This window comes from Triticum urartu, chromosome 5A (assembly GCF_056163025.1).
Source record: "Triticum urartu cultivar PI428250 chromosome 5A, HENAU_Tu73, whole genome shotgun sequence".
NCBI classification, from domain to species: domain Eukaryota; kingdom Viridiplantae; phylum Streptophyta; class Magnoliopsida; order Poales; family Poaceae; genus Triticum; species Triticum urartu.
This window is the reverse complement of record NC_141877.1, coordinates 74,651,674-74,668,495: the sequence shown is the minus strand read 5'-3', so window position 1 is coordinate 74,668,495 and position 16,822 is coordinate 74,651,674. Positions and strand designations below refer to the sequence as shown.

The 16,822-nt window shown below is 41.8% G+C and overlaps 2 protein-coding genes across 3 annotated transcripts; both read right to left on the bottom strand.

Moving 5' to 3' along the window:
• Positions 1-7,347: 7,347 nt before the first annotated feature.
• LOC125555649 (uncharacterized) lies at positions 7,348-9,117 on the bottom strand. The gene is made up of 5 exons (XM_048718534.2): positions 8,647-9,117; positions 8,389-8,479; positions 8,128-8,195; positions 7,956-8,012; positions 7,348-7,829 (listed from the first exon to the last, which is right to left on the bottom strand). Exons 1-5 carry the CDS (start codon positions 8,758-8,760, stop codon positions 7,689-7,691), a joined length of 471 nt encoding a protein of 156 aa, XP_048574491.2. The 5' UTR covers positions 8,761-9,117; the 3' UTR covers positions 7,348-7,688.
• Positions 9,118-10,384: 1,267 nt separating this feature from the next.
• On the bottom strand, positions 10,385-16,340 carry LOC125507917 (tRNA(His) guanylyltransferase 2). 2 transcript variants are annotated; one of them, XM_048672444.2, is made up of 15 exons: positions 16,090-16,340; positions 14,784-14,916; positions 13,937-14,068; positions 13,719-13,763; positions 13,429-13,595; positions 13,061-13,146; positions 12,832-12,939; positions 12,471-12,588; positions 12,270-12,399; positions 12,037-12,168; positions 11,721-11,765; positions 11,476-11,645; positions 11,119-11,204; positions 10,925-11,032; positions 10,385-10,651 (listed from the first exon to the last, which is right to left on the bottom strand). In XM_048672444.2, the coding sequence occupies exons 3-15, from the start codon at positions 14,011-14,013 to the stop codon at positions 10,550-10,552; spliced, it is 1,374 nt and encodes a 457-aa protein (XP_048528401.2). In that variant the 5' UTR covers positions 14,014-14,068; positions 14,784-14,916; positions 16,090-16,340; the 3' UTR covers positions 10,385-10,549. The 2 variants fall into 2 exon arrangements, with proteins under 2 accessions (XP_048528401.2, XP_087381672.1); XM_087525546.1 differs by lacking the exons at positions 14,784-14,916; positions 16,090-16,340 and having other exon boundaries at positions 13,687-13,763.
• Between the last annotated feature and the right edge of the window lie 482 nt (positions 16,341-16,822).

Genomic DNA, 16,822 nt, shown 5'->3' with positions numbered 1-16,822 from the left:
TATCCTTTTACCACACTTGTGCTTCAAACTAGCACCATGATCTTCATGATAGAGAGTCTCCTATGTTATATTTCATATACTAGTGGGAATTTTACATTATAGAACTTGTCTTGTATATTCCAATGATGGGCTTCCTCAAAATGCCCTAGGTCTTCGTGAGCAAGCAAGTTGGATGCACACCCACTAGTTTCTTTTGATCTTTCATACACTTAGCTCTAGTGCATCCGTAGCATGGCAATCCCTACTCACTCACATTGATATCTATTGATGGGCATCTCCATAGCCCGTTGACACGCCTAGTTGATGTGAGACTATCTTCTCCCTTTTTGTCTTCTCCACAACCACCATTCTATTCCACCTATAGTGTTATATCCATGGCTCACGCTCATGTATTGCGTGAAGATTGAAAAGGTTTGAGAATGTCAAATGTATGAAACAATTGCTTGCCTTGTCATCGGGGTTGTGCATGATTTAAATATTTTGTGTGGTGAAGATAGAGCATAGCCAGACTATATAATTTTGTAGGGATAACTTTCTTTGGCCATGTTATTTTGAGAAGACATGATTGCTTTGTTAGTATGCTTGAAGTATTATTATTTTTATGTCAATATGAACTTTTATCTTGAATCTTTCGGATCTGAATATTCATACCACAATTAAGAAGAATTGCATTAAAATTATGCCAAGTAGCATTCCACATCAAAAATTATCTTTTTATCATTTACCTACTCGAGGACGAGCAGGAATTAAGTTTGGGGATGCTTGATATGTCTCCAACGTATCTATAATTTTTGATTGCTCCATGCTATATTATCTACTGTTTTGGACATTATTGGGCTTTATTATCCACTTTTATATTACTTTTGGGACTAACCTATTAACCGGAGGCCCATCCCAAAATTGCTGTTTTTTTGCCTATTTTAGGGTTTCCAAGGAAAGGAATATCAAACAGAGTCCAAATGGAATGAAACCTTCGGGAACGTGATTTTCTCAACAAACGTGATCCAGGAGACTTGGAGCCTACGTCAAGAAACATAGGAGGAGGCCACGAGGTAGGGGGCGCGCCTACCCCCCCCCCCCCCAGGCGTGCCCTACACCCTCGTGGGCCCCCTGTTGCTCCACCGATGTACTCCTTCCTCCTATATATACCTACGTACCCCCAAACGACCAGATACGGAGCCAAAACCTAATTCCACCGCCGCAACTTTCTGTATCCATGAGATCCCATCTTGGGGCCTGTTCCGGAGCTCCGCCGGAGGGGGTATCCATCACGGAGGGCTTCTACATCAACACCATAGCCTCTCCGATGAAGTGTGAGTAGTTTACCTCAGACCTCGGGTCCATAGTTATTAGCTAGATGGCTTCTTCTCTCTTTTTGGATCTCAATACAAAGTTCTCCCCCTCTCTTGTGGAGATCTATTCGATGTAATCTTCTTTTTGCAGTGTGTTTGTTGAGACCGATGAATTGTGGGTTTATGATCAAGATTATCTATGAACAATATTTGAATCTTCTCTGAATTCTTTTATGTATGATTGGCTATCTTTGCAAGTCTTTTCAAATTATCAGTTTGGTTTGGCCTACTAGATTGATCTTTCTTGCAATGGGAGAAGTGCTTAGCTTTGGGTTCAATCTTGCGGTGTCCTTTCCCAGTGACAGTAGGGGCAGCAAGGCACGTATTGTATTGTTGCCATCGAGGATAACAAGATGGGGTTTTTATCATATTGCATGAATTTATCCCTCTACATCATGTCATCTTGCTTAAGGCGTTACTCTGTTTCCATGAACTTAATACTCTAGATGCATGCTGGATAGCGGTTGATGAGTGGAGTAATAGTAGTAGATGCAGGCAGGAGTCAGTCTACTTGTCTCCGACGTGATGCCTATATACATGATCATACCTAGATACTCTCATAACTATGCTCAATTCTTTCAATTGCTCAACAGTAATTCGTTCACCCACCGTAAAATACTTATGCTCTTGAGAGAAGCCACTAGTGAAACCTATGGCCCCGGGGTCTATCTTCATCATATTAATCTTCCTATACTTATTTTTTTACTTTGCTTTTATTTTACTTTGCATCTTTATCACAAAATTACCAAAAATATTACCTTATCATATCTATCAGATCTCGCTCTCGTGAGTGACCGAGAAGGGATTGACAACCCCTTATCGCGTTGGTTGCGAGAAGTTATTTGTTTTGTGCAGGTATGAGGGACTCGCGCGTAGCCTCCTACTGGATTGATACCTTGGTTCTCAAAAACTGAGGGAAATACTTACGCTACTTTGCTGCATCACCCTTTCCTCTTCAAGGAAATCCAACGCAGTGCTCAAGAGGTAGCAGGCACTGGATCAATATGTTAGTCCCAAAAATAGTATAAAAAGTTGCCAAAAGTATATGGAAGTTGTAGAATATTGGCATGAAACAATCAAAAATTATAGACACGATGGAGACATATCAGGTACCAAAGTAATCGAGGAGTGGATCATTGGACAGCGGTCAAGAACATCCTGAAATACCTGAAAAGGACTAAGGATATGTTTCTCGTATATGGGGGTGACAAAGAGCTCGTCGTAAATGGTTACGTCGATGCAAGCTTTGACACTGATCCGGATGACTCTAAGTCACAAACCGAAAATGTGTTTTTATTAAATGGTGGAGCTATCAGTTGGTGCAGTTCCAAGCAGAGCGTCGTGGCGGGATCTACATGTGAAGCGGAATACATAGCTGCTTCGGAAGCAGCAAATGAAGGAGTCTGGATGAAGGAGTTCATATCCGATCTAGGTGTCATATCAGTTGGCAGGGGGCACCCTAGGACACACAAGTTGATTGTTCCAAGCCGTCTGCGGTGCCTCCTCCATCATAATCCACCTCGGTCATATCGTAGCGGTGCTTAGGCGAAGCCCTGTTTCGGTAGCAACATCATCACCGTCATCACGCCGTCGTGCTGACAAAGTTCTCCCTCGAAGCTCTACTGGATCGTGAGTTCGTGGGACGTCACCGAACCGAATGTGTGCAGATCGCGGAGGTGCCGTACCTTCGGTGCTGGGATCGGTCGATCGTGAAGACGTACGCCTACATCAACCACGTTGTCATAACGCTTCCGCTTATGGTCTACGAGGGTACGTAGACAATACTCTCCCCTCTCGTTTCTATGCATCACCATGATCTTGCATGTGCGTAGGAATTTTTTTGAAATTACTGCGAACGTGAACATCTCCTGTGGAGGTAAATTCCAAATGTCCCTCATGGTTGTCTGAAGAGCAAAGGCCTTCGGACACATGACCAGTGCATGATACGTATTCTCTTCCTCCATTCCACATATACAGTAAGTACTGAGAGTGGTTTGGTGGTGCATCGCCCGGTTTACTTGAACCGCCAAACTATTGGTAGCAGCCCTCCATGCAAAAATGCGGATCTTCTGAGGAACTTTGGCTTTCCAGATGGTGTCCCACACTTTCCTATCCCCTGACATATCAGTACTGTGCTGTCCCATGTCTTCCTTAGTTTCCTTCATATTAAGCGCAAGCTTGTACGCACTCTTAACCGAGAACATCCCAGACTTCTCAAAATTCCTATGGTTGTGCTCTTGGTAGGATTCATGTTGCTCTTCTTACAAAATGCATATGGTTGTGCTCTTGCTATCAACACCACCAATGATCGAAAAAGGCACACCTACAAGCCGATTAACCCTTGCTCAATGACGATGGTGGAACTCCGGGAGCTCGATGCAATCATTCACAATGTTGTTTCTAAGACGTTTGAAATCAACAAGGTGCTCATGCAGTTGGGCCTCGATGTCAGTTGTCTCATAGCTAGGACTAATGAAATTGTTGTATTTTTTTTGTTCCAATGAAATTATGAATCACATGTCCTCAATGTATATGTAAAGTTTCATTAAATAATACAATAATTTATAGTCTACACAAACATGTAGATAAAATTCTGACCATAAATACAACAAATAAAAGTCCTTTTATAGAGGGAAGAGAGGAGCCCCGACCCACCTCTAACCAATGGGACCTCGTCTTCCGAGTGAAAAACCAGATTTAGTTTACTGGATTGGATGGCGGCGGTGTTTTCTTGGCATCGTTTATCCTTCTTGGAGGCGCCATTTTTGGAGACGAGGTCCTATTGGCGCTTGTGGCTTTTGTCTTTCTGGTGGGATGCCGATGTGGTGGATGATGGGGCGACAGCTACTGGAGGATTTATGCCGAGGCGGTGGCTTTGGATGGCAATGCACCGGCGACACTATGGGGTTGGTCCGCGACTTTGCATGACATGGGTGGTGACCTGGTGCTACGAGGGTAGTGAGTTCATTTGCTCTATTGAGGCGATTTGATGGGTCGGCCTAGCTGGAAGTCGAGGTGGCTGCCATGGATATTTGGTGGAGCATTCGTTGTCTGTGGGTGGTCTTCTTGTGTAGCAAGGGCTACAAGGCACCCGAGCCGTGTGGTGGTACGGCTCGCCTGTAGGCAAGGGATGTTGGAGCTGCGGCTCCAGAACCGAGAGTGTGTGTTTGTTGCGGTTGTGGCCTTGGGTCATGTGGTTGACGATGCTTCGTTGCTTGTGCGATTTTCGGTTTGGTTTTCGTCGTAAACTGGGTGCAATGTATCCAAACTGCTTATGTATAGACACTTATTTGTGACCTTTATATTTAGTAGTTTGGCTGGTATCCATACCCACTTTTTTCAAATATTTGTTCGCAAATTTAAAAAATGTTCAGGAATGTCAAAAGAGGTTCACATTTTTGTCACCTCTTTCAAATTTGTCCACAAATTAGAAGTTTGGTCCCATTTACAAAATTTTGTTCGAGAACTAAAAAAATCTTCCCATTTTCAGAATTTGTTCACAAATGCAATAAAATGTTCCTTATTAAAATTTATTTAAAAATGAAGCGTTGTTCACATTTTTCACAAAAAAACATCATGTTTGTCAAAAAATAATTGGAATTAAAAAGAATTATTTTGAATTTCAAGAAACGTTTAGAACAAAATCAATTAATATTCTGATCTGCCCCTACATTTACGTCTTAAATGTTCGTGCGGGTTTAAAGAGAGAGAGACGACATAGAATTGACCACGTTCAAATGTGTTATGGTTGTGTGAGCATTGAGATGATCACTGGCTAGGGTGAAATAGAGGATAACCGGCAATACAAATGTGGTGCCCTATTAAAATAAATGACGTGGACCTATTGGGGTCTTTGAGTCATAGTTATTGAATTAAGAGAGTGTGCTAATTTTTTCTTCCAACGTACAAGCTCTTTTGCATATACAAAATGACATAAAATTGGGTAGGACCCTGGCTGATTTTTTTAGACAAGGACCCTGGCTGATGAGGCGAGTCAGGAGTAAGTAGTTACAACACCACCATGGATTGCTAGTTTCGGCCCACCTCGGATTACCCAACTGGACTAGTAAGCGTGCACGTACAACACATGTATAATTATTGGGTATACTTCAAGTAGTTGCCAATATGTGGTAGATAAAAGGTTGTTTTGTGCCTCATGGTATATAGGAAAACTTGACAAGGCATGAAACGATGAATGTTCATGTCTGGTACACACAGTCATAAACATACCTAAGACTGGACAATATAAATCAACCCATACAACTCACAATTTCATGCCTCCGATTACTCTTTATATGCATGAAGATGCTCTTGACATGTAATGTTGAGTTCATTCTGCACAAAGTGTCAAAGCACTGAAAATCTGAAGCTAAACCTAGCAGGCAACATACACCACAAAGTTTCCCCTCTTTCATCTGTGTTCATCATCCTCCAATCCAACAAGCTTTCATGCCAAAATGCGAAAATAACATTGCGCCGAATGAATACAAGGGTAGACACTGGAAAACAATAGTACAAAATAACATCCCTGAAACACAATGGGGACATGGACAAGCACCAGTTGTAGAAAATAAAAAAAATGCAAGTCACAACCATTTTTGATAGTTTGTCCTTTACACCCCCTTATGTGTAATAATATCAAACAATAAAATACTTTGATGGTCATTACTTCCTAACATTAACCGAATGTACAGCAAAAGGACCTTAAAGTATTTATACATAGAAGAATATTCAAAAACATATTTATTTAGATTGTTCATGTGAATAAATAAACCACATCCTACAATTTAGACCATCCAACCCATTTTTGAAGTGAAAGGAGTTCCAAATGTAACAAAATAAAATAAACCAACTCCAGCAGTATAGATGTTACAAATTAAGAAAAAAACAAAGAATGTGTTGATGACACACGTAAACGACATTTGTGAAGAAACACTGAAGATATAAAGGTAGCATACTCTGGTTAATAATGCACAGAAAGCTTATTTTGAAGTATACAAGTCGGCACAATGTTTAGAGAAATTTCAGGCACACCTTGTAAGTTCACAAGAAACCGTAAATGTTGGCTGGGCAGTTGTCTTACAAGCAACATAACAAATCAAAATGAACAGGTACATGAAGCAAAGTTTACAGGAGCGCCTCTTCCATCGCAGTCACATTTTGTAGTGAAGATGTGCCAAAATGAACAAACATATATTATTGAGAAAATAGATAAACAGGGCATCCTAGTAGTTTGATGGAGTTTCTTGTCGAATATTAAACACACAGTATGCATGACAGTTTCTGGTCGGCTCCTCGTCGCCATGCCGAGTGGAGGCCGGTGGTGGTGAATTTTCTTGGGAGATATGGGATCGGGATCCAGAAGGTTGAGGTAATGGACGTGTCAATCTTTTTCCTAATATAATGAGATCGTGATTAGTTTTCTAATAAAATACGATCATGATTAGTTTCCTAATAAGACATGATCATGATTATAGTTTCCTAATTGATCAGACGTGGAGTTTCATATTTTTCTCTACGGTGGAGCACGGACATTCAATGTAAATTGTTAAGTACACAGAGAATGGATTAAATTAAGGACAACTGTTAGATTAAGTTTAGTGGGCCTAATCATGCAGTGATAATGGATCCGTGTACGTTTTGTGTGGTGTGTTTAAAAAAGTTCATGTTTACTCTTTTATTAGTAGTAGAGATATAGATGGAGTACAGTTTTTGGGAGAACCTGCTCTGGGCCTGGGATTTGAAATTTTTAGTGCTGTTAAATGTTTTGAAAAAACTTTTTTTTTGCAAATACCTATACATATTCTCAACGTGTATGCAAAGTTTAATTTGATAATTTGCATGCTGATAGAACTTTGTATATTTTTTAGCATAATTTAGGTGTATAAGAAACAATATTGTTGGTAAACATAAAGGGATACCTGAGCCCCGGTCTCCGGACCTAGTTTTGGCAAGTGGACTCAGGTATCAAAAGTATATTCTGAGCAGAGGCCAATTGGAATAATTGCTTATATTATTTTTAAGAAAAGATGACAGAAATGTTATTCAATTCATGCGAAGTAGTACTCCGGTACAAATCACAAGGTGGAAAAGTCCACGCGATGGCGGGAGGCGTCATCCGCATGCTACCTTAAATAAATTCTTCTTTGTGACTAGGCTATGCTGAAGATTCAACATTACTCTGGGTGATTGCCTCTCTTCGCCTCCGCGGAGATGCTCTGCTTCAGAGTCATCTGTCGTGGATGAAATTAGCCAGCTGCAGCTCCACGTACGAAGATCATTTCTTTTAGAAACAACACGGCGATCTCCACGCGCGAAGATCATTCATCTTGGGAGCTACTTCTTGCCGGCACTTATCTTGGACGACGACGACGATGAGGACTTGGAGGAGCGCGCGTAGGCGTAGGCGTCCGGTTTGAGGAACAGCTCCTCGAACTGCTTGTGCAGGTCCTCCAGGCTCTCGCTCTGGCCGTCTTCCTGCATGGCATGGCATGGCATGGTGGTGAACAATAAATAAGTAGTGCTCTGGTCGGTAGAAACCTCCATGATATGATAGTATCAATAAGCAGAGCAGCGGTCTCAGTTGAGTTGACTGTCACGTACGTGTGGAGGTGTGTGGTTCATGGCCTTCAGGATGTCTCCCAGTATTTCTCCTGCACCCTGCGTAATTGATGAAAATCTCACCGGCAATATAATGGAGCTAGGCACGGACGTCGGTATATTATAATCTATATATATATAAGGACTGTTGAAGGAAGAAGAGACATAAACACACCTCGTCATCGCCATCGCTGTCGTAGGCTCCAACGTCGTAGAGGATACGCTTGTTGGGGTCCGACAGAACTGCATGCATGTTCATCAAACCACGTCACCCTCTCTCTACGCTCTCGACGTCTCTTTCTCGTGGGTACGTTTACGTACATAAATACATAGAGCCACACACAAGGGAACACGTATACTGCAGCAAAGCCTCACATTCTACGGTAAGAAGCTCAACGTTGGAATTAAACAGACGTCCAGAGGAAGAGGAACTTGCCAGCGTATGCTGCCTGGATCTTCTGGAACCTGGCCTTGGCGGCCTCCGAGCCGCCGGAGCTGCCGCTGCCGCACTTGTCCGGATGCCATTTCTGTAACCCAGCACATTTATTTACGGATCCAATTTAACCAGACAGTACGTCAAACAGAGGAGCCAAAAAACAGAGAAAATATCATCTAGCAGAAGAAAAGAGAACAGAAGAGAGCAGAGCATATATAGGAGAGCAGAGGAGGAAAGGGAAGCAGTGGACGAACGGACCATGGCCAGCTTCCTGTAGGCGCTGCGCAGCTCCGCGTCGGAGCAGTCGCTCGCAACGCCGAGCACGGCGTACAGGCCAACGCCGGCGTCGCTCTTCTCTCCGCAGCCGGCCATTGCAACCCTTGGATGCTCAGTGGCTGCTTGTGTTGAGTGGATGTGCCTCTCTCTCTCTCTCTCTCTCTCGTGGTTGCCTGCCGCAGCTAGCGCATGGCGGCTATCTTATAGGCACGACGAGGCCAGCAAGGGTGGCAGGCAGGTCGCCGACGGCGGGGGCCGGGGGGATGTATGTCGATGTCACCGTCCCGTCCGCCTCCTCACTTGCACGAGCAACCGGGCACGGGCAGCAACTTGTGCTAGCCTAGGCTAGCCGCAGCTGCCTGCAGTACCTCCGGCCCCCGATATTTTCGGCCGATGGCCTGGGCGATGGATGTGTGGCCTCGCTTACATCGGCATCGGCATCACTGCATCACCATGTGGCCATTGCTGTTTGTGGCTGTGGTGCGGTTGCTGTCGAGGAGCATCGAATGGTTCTATCCGGTGGCGGGACACCTGTTGCCGACTGGTTCGTCACTAGTTGCACTGCAGCTCAGTGAGTGACCCGGTCCTAATTTGGGAACATGCAGCTGGCCCTCTTATGGAAAGAAGAATAAGATGGTAAGTATTTAAATTAGGTGAGGGGGGCGGGCACAAGTCAACGATGTCGGCATGGGGGATGGGGGGTCCCTCCCTCCCTCCCAAGGTGCAACTGCAACGTATGGCAGGCCAGCACGTATGAATAGAAAACTACTACGATATAGAGTAATAGTTCAGGTTCACTGAACGTAGTGAGCGTACGTATGCATGCATGCATGCATGTGTGTTGCGCCACCGACTTGCCGCCCTCTTGGGCTCTTATCTTGGCTGCACTGCAGATTAGTTTTATGTATTCTGACCGTGGGGGTATGTTTCTAGTGAAGTACTGATGTCTAGGAAAAGTCATGAATCAGGTCAGGTGCATAACTCGTATAGGTGAACCTGTGAGAGTGTGAGAGTGAATTTCAGAGACACACAGCCAGCCAGCAAATACCAAACACAGCGAGCCTATCATTTCCAACTGCGACCATGGTCTTGAGGACAATGCTCAAACTTTGCATTATAATTTTGCCATGGCCAAATGATCACAAGCTCACAACCATTACTGCCTATACAGAACTCTGCTAGACTGCTAGTACCTCTAAAAGGTTACGTATCTACTACTTTTGAATCACCCCGATGCGCTTAATGATTGCAATTTACGTACTTTACTTCAAGAATTAGTTGCTCTGAAATAATAATGGCCACATTTTGGTCTTGTGACGGAGCCTCCGGAGTGTTCCTGCAAATGGCCGGGTCGTGCAGCTTTGGTGCCGATTGCTTCGTGTAGGTAAGGCGGCGGCCTCGGAATCAGTGGTGTGTGCAGTGTTGGCGTCGAGGTTCCCCCGCGTGTGCGATTTTCAGCCCGGTTTTCCTCATAAACAGGGCATTTGTATGGTTTTTGGCCATGCAAGTTTATTATGCAGACCAGGGAAGAACGAACTATTTCTCGCAATATCCAACTCCCATGCATGATGTACCTTTGCTTTTTCCGGTCTAGAATCTCTGTCTTTCAAGCAGCATACTCGCTTTGAGAAATTCTTTAGGCCCCGCTTGGATTCCCGTTTCCGGTCATATTCGGCTGGTTTACGATACACGCCTGGACTGGTCGTTTCGTTTACAGGCGGAAAAAACAAGCTGTGACCGGTAATTTACATCTGTAAAATAAATACAGGCGTAGAAATTTACACCCATTTCAAGCGGGCCTTACAAGAAATATATATGCATCAGAGAAACGAGGAGGATAATCTGGCACACACTAAGCAAATCAACCTACTAGAATACATAAGGATCATCTTCTGTCGAAAACATAAGAATGCTTTGCCCAAAATTGTGGCCCCATGTCTACGTGGGCCACCGCCACATCCCACCGCTCATCTTCACTGGCTTCCACCTGCACCCATTCGCACTCTAAAGTCGTTAAAACACAGTGAGAATCATCTTCTAACCCAATGCAAAAATAAATAAATAAAAGACGTCTGCTCTCAGATGCATTTCTTCTGTGGGCGACATGGAATTGAGGTGCGAATGCGAGAGCATATTTCAGTTATATAGTTACTGTAAAGTTACTTTGTTCCTTTCGGGGATTTTAAATTGTAAGCATCTAACTTGCCACTTTCTGGCAGCACAAACAACATTATTGTTGAACATGATTCGGACAAAATACCTTTTGACGGTAAGCGCACGAACCCTTTCGAAACATAGCCGGTTCATTGTTGTAGTTCATTTGAAATCGCTGAAAAAGTAACTCATTCTTGTCCTTTGGTAATGTGTCCTTCACAGAATAAAATACTGAAGAGTTACTAAAGAATTAATTACAATCATGAAAAAATTACTCCTAAATGATGAAAGAAGGAAGACCTTCAGTATCTCCTTAGCTTTGTTTTCGCCTTCTCCAGATTTCACCAACATCCAAAAGCATGTAGTGTATTGATTTCTGTTGTGACCTGTGAATTAGCATGTAGAATGAGTCAGCTCATTTTCTTCTTATGATTTGTTCTAACTATGACAAGAGTTAAACCCCTTGCAGCAGTCTATCTTAAAAAAACAAGATACATAGAATGATAACACACCATAGAGGTATATAAGCACCAAATTTAATGCATTCATACTGCTGCAGATGAATTCAGATATTACATACTGCACTACCATCGACATATTCATAAACATTTCCGAATAGTTAAAGATATGGTCTTTTAGGAGAGAGGAATAACTCACATTCTGATTGCCTCCAGGACAAATAATCACAAACGATCCTTGGTTCTGGGTAACAGAAAACTTCTACTTGGAAGTGTGGTGACTGCACTAGTTCTTTACCGGGGAAGTATTCTTTCCACCTCATCATGTAGAAGGAAGTGAAACATGATATACATGAAGAAATGATTAATCTGCAAAACAAGTCACATATTTTATCAAAGGCTTGACCGACATGTACTGTACGAATTCATAAAATAAGTAACTACCTCTCATCTCTCTGGTACAATTCAGTCTTCTCCTGGAACACAAAGCTGCAACAATAACAAATCATTAAAAATAATCATTTGTAACAAACATAAGACAGCCTGTATAAACTGAAGCTTGCCACATTTAAGCTTCACTGGCCGCTTCACTTACAACTTCAACATTATCCCTTATATTGCCAATATATTCAATTCACATTACTATTATTGATGAAAAGAGGCAAAATTGTGCCATGCGGAAACACATATTTTGTCTTTATCTGTCTTTTTTGTAGTATTCTCCATGCAAACACAGCAATTCTCAAGGGGTAGATCATACCTGTACTCATTGTCAAAACCATAGCCAAAGATAATATCAGGAAATTGCTCCATCATCAGTGAAGCACAAGCGTTCATCAATCTTAAAGCAGTCTCATCATTTGGTTTGTCAAATGAATGGATTAGTGAGAATCTGGGGGGAAAAATAATTCTCCATGTTGTTAAGATGATATAATTATCTAAATGGTATTGTCGCATGTGTTTAAACAAATAGGAGACTATAGAAGTCCTCACTGATCAAACTGGCAGGCGCTAATACGAACAATGGTCCAATTAGAATACGGAAGCCTATGGATGTCGTCGAACTTCTTCACATACTCATATCCATATTTTTCTTTCCCCCCAAGACACAGGTAGTCTGATGCTGTATTATATATCCAAAGTTGATAAGAGTTGGACTGGAAGCAGACCTAAAACTAGAATGATTCAACCAACCTTCTCCAAGAATGTATTGATGGTTTTCCCAAAACTCAGGACCTATGAGATCAAAACTTGACACTGTGATTGCCTCACGGGTTCTTTTTATGGGATTCCCACAGTCGTCTGTTTTGACCTACAGTAATATGTATAACTTTTTCAGTATGCAAAGTGAACCTAACTGGGTTAGTTGAACTGAACTAAATGTTGAGAAAAAATATGTCCACAAAATGAAATGCAGTAAGCATAACCTTTCATGGTCACTGGTATACCTCATACAAATAATAAGTGTGAGAAAAATATGTAAATACTATATACCTCACTGAGACTGAGCAGGGACATAAACAATAATGAACTTATGAATGCTTGATAGCATTACCTTATCTCGATAAACACTGGATCCTTTCCGAAACACAGCCGGTTCATCAGTATAGTTGACTTGAAACTGTTGCAAAAGCAACTTGTTCTTGTCCTTAGAAAATGTTCCCTAAAAGAAAATAGACGGTTCATGGAAAAAGAAAAAATGATTCATACCAATGCTACAAAAGACAAGTATAGCCCTCCCTCAAAAAAAGAAGACAAGTATAGCCCTAGATAATTTAGATGACCTTCAATGCTTGATGTGCCTCTTTTTCAGTTTTTCCAGACTTCACCAACGCCCAGAAGCATGTATTGTACTGATTATTTATATGACCTGAAAAAAACACAAAATTAAATATGTTAATCTTCATTCATTAAATCAAATAGAAAAGTAAGTAGCCAAGCAACCGGACACAGAAATCTCATTGACGTGACGCATAAAAAAACTATATTTATTATATTTAGTTAATGTTGCTGAAGATGTATAATTTTTTTAAAGGGTAAATAACATACATAACATGATTTTATTGTCAAGGACATCAACCCACATAATTGCACTATATAAGTATCTTATTATTATATTACAAAAAAGTCGATTATGGTTCAAGAAGCTTACAGTCCACTTGTCTCCATGCCAAATAATCACGAATAGTCTTTATATTTGGATAGCATACAACTCGCCCATCAAAATATGGAGTCTCCTTAAAATCATTAGGAAAGAAATCTTTCCACTTCATCCCGTACACAGATGTGAAGTAAGAAACACATAAAGAGATAATTTTGCTGCATATATTGGTAGAGAGGTCAATAACATGATGAGATTTTATAATTGAATTGTTCAAATAGATTTGGGTATGGCAGTATCCTAAAATACCAAGTGAAGAAGTGAACAGATAAATAACATGCCTTTCCCGCCTTTTATGGAATTCGGTTTTCTCTCTGAAAACAAAACTGCAAAACAAACAGAAATATAAGAAGCAGGGATTATTATCCAAAGAATGAACAAAATGCTCTCAGAAAGAAAGAATGGAGCCCGTGCAATTCAAAACCATTTGCATATACTCTTTTTTATGACAAATCTGCAAACAATTTCATAATTTAACTTTGATAAGAAGATGTTATACCTGTACTCATCGCTAACACCATAAGCAAACACTATGTCAGGGAATTTCTCAAGCATAGAAGTGGCACATGCGTTCATCAATCGTAAGGCTCTCTCATCATTTGGTTTCTCAAAGGCATGCAACTCCTAGAATCTAACAAAAATAAAAATGAAATTAGTGGACACTGGAAAGAACAAATATAAATTATAGCTAAATACACGTGTGTTGCAACGGGACAACAGATAAATTTATATCGTTTGTGATATGAGCTAAACTGCAAAACCGCGAAGGATAAGGAACCTTCAATTTCTGTCTCCCGTGCGATTCCCTACAGGGAGTAACTACCATGGTCAGCGCCACACAGGAAGCTCATGCGCCCCCATGGTGAGGCACCGACCAAGGAAAAAAATGGAGGATGTAGCACGGCAGAGTGCTCCTCCATGACGCGAAGGGCCAAGCATGATGACATGTATGTACGCTGCAATAGCCTATTCGCACACTTGCAATCCAACAAACCGCTTTAGATCTGATGGTTCTGGTGTTATGGTGGATGCGCGACCACCAAATCCAAACTTAATGATTTGTAATTTGGAGCAACAAGTTAACCCCATATTTGCATAATGAAACTTTCTTTGCATGTTGTTAATCCTCACAAAAAGACACTGGTACACAGGGTAGCCTAATAGCTAGGATGGTTGATGCAGTTGCTTAACCACTACTAACCATGTCAGTGTATATAGCTAGGAAGTGAGCAGAATGTTAACGGTTAGAGACTATCTGATATTACAAAGCAGCAATCACTCAACATGGCTGTGGAAAAATTAAGTATTTCCATATTGCCCATTTAGGAGGAAGAGATGAATTATACCGGTGGAAATGGCAGCCATCGATGAGGACGACGATCCAGTTGGAGGCCGGGAGGTGGCGGTGGAACTCGAACTCCCTCTTCACATACTCATACTTGCTATTGGCCATCACCACGAGACACCTCCCTCCTGTTCCTGGAGAGAATCATACCAAAGGGTCGGTTTAGATATTAGCACTTGGGTGAAATCTGACTTTATGCACTGCTGTCATATGACATATACTACACACATGAATTGAATTAGGAACATACAAACATGAATTTGACATAAAACATACAGACATGAATCATCCAACTCAAACCATTAGTTGTACATTTATCATAACACGAAAGGTGGAACCTGAAGATCAATCAGCTAACATGCAAAAGGAGAAACAGTCACTTTAAATTGAACTGCAAAAAACGTCTTATATTCAGTTACAGAGGTTGTGATATTTTAGGTCTGACTGTTAATCAACAACACAGCGTAACTGTACCACTATATTCCCAATCATAAACAAGATTTGGGACATCTATCATGCCAACAAAACCAGTAGTACTAATGTGTTAACCAATTTCAGCCACTATAACCAAGACAAAGCTCCTGCTCTCTCAAATTGCATGTTACTACTAAGCTTTGATTTCAGGTCAAGACGGTGCAGATAAAACAACTTAATCTTTTCCTTTTCATATATCTTCAGTCATTGCATGTTTCACTGCTAAGGACATTTCTAACCGATCCCCTATCCGGCGTTAGTGGAGGATAAATTGGATTTTACTCCCTTATGCCACACCTAGCCGATCCCCTAAAACGCATGAGGATAAAATTTACTCCGACCCGCACCGAAGGAGTAAATTTACTCCACCGAGACGGGCTGGAGGATAAATTTCAGCTCCCTCTCGCCTCCTCCCTGCTGCTCCTGCACGCAACCGCCGCACTGCCGCAAGCTTCCCCTGCGCCAAGCTCGTGTAGTACAAGGTTTACTCCGTCGGATCCTCCGTTGTATACAAGGTTTACTCCGTCGGATCCTCCGTTGTATAGAAGGAATAGGTTAGAAATGCCCTAACATGTTTAAACCAAAACATTTGCACATCTGAAAAAAATTCAAACTACAATTGGTAAACATTTGCCCCTACCGGCATTATCACAAACACCTATCAAGCAAAATCTTTCACACGTAAACTTGAATATGCACCGGAATAATCATGCAGCAGGCACTCATCAATAAATAATCATCATTATACTCTCGCAATATGAAATCTACAGCAAGTGCTCGTCAAATACAAAAATCAGGGAAAAAATGAGGAAGGACGAAGGAGTGGTGGCTACCTGCCTATGGACTGGTCGCCGGCGTAGCTCCGTCGGAGGCGTTGATGGGAGGGAGACGCTGCTGGTGGAAGCGGCTGCTCGACGGAGGGAAGGGCTGCTGGGATCCTGTACCGGCGTCGGCGCAGCGGATGATTCGGCTGGCTGGACGCGACGCGGCAGAGGGCCGGCGGCGGCTAGGACCTAGTCGCGCACGGGAAGGACTCTTAGCAACTCGGAAAAAAAAGATCCGATATTGCTAGGTTTAACTAATACTAGACGATTGCCCGTGCGTTGCAATGGGAATATAAACATTTTAATATATTAGCCTATGACTGCACATCCATTATGATATTGATGTGCTAAAATCTTAGCAAGTTGATCTTGCATGCAATCGTCATGATTTACCTGCCATTTTATCGTCAAGTACTTATTTGGTAAGAATTTAATGACTTATCAAACAAAATATATTTTTATTTTGGTAAGCTAATAAAATATGCGACAATTGATTCTATTTTAGGGAGACTGAATGGGAGAAAAATTTATAGATGGGAGAAAACAATAAAAGAGGAGAAGAAAAGAGTGGAACGTATATAAGAAAGGTTGGACGAAAGAGACGTGAAATGAGAAACGTGCGCGATGAGCCCAATCCGGTGTTTTTGGATACCGAGTACAACAAATATTTGGTTAACCAAATCAAAAGAAACTATTTGGTCAACCTGACTTATAGGAGTATTTTATTGATGATGACAAGTCG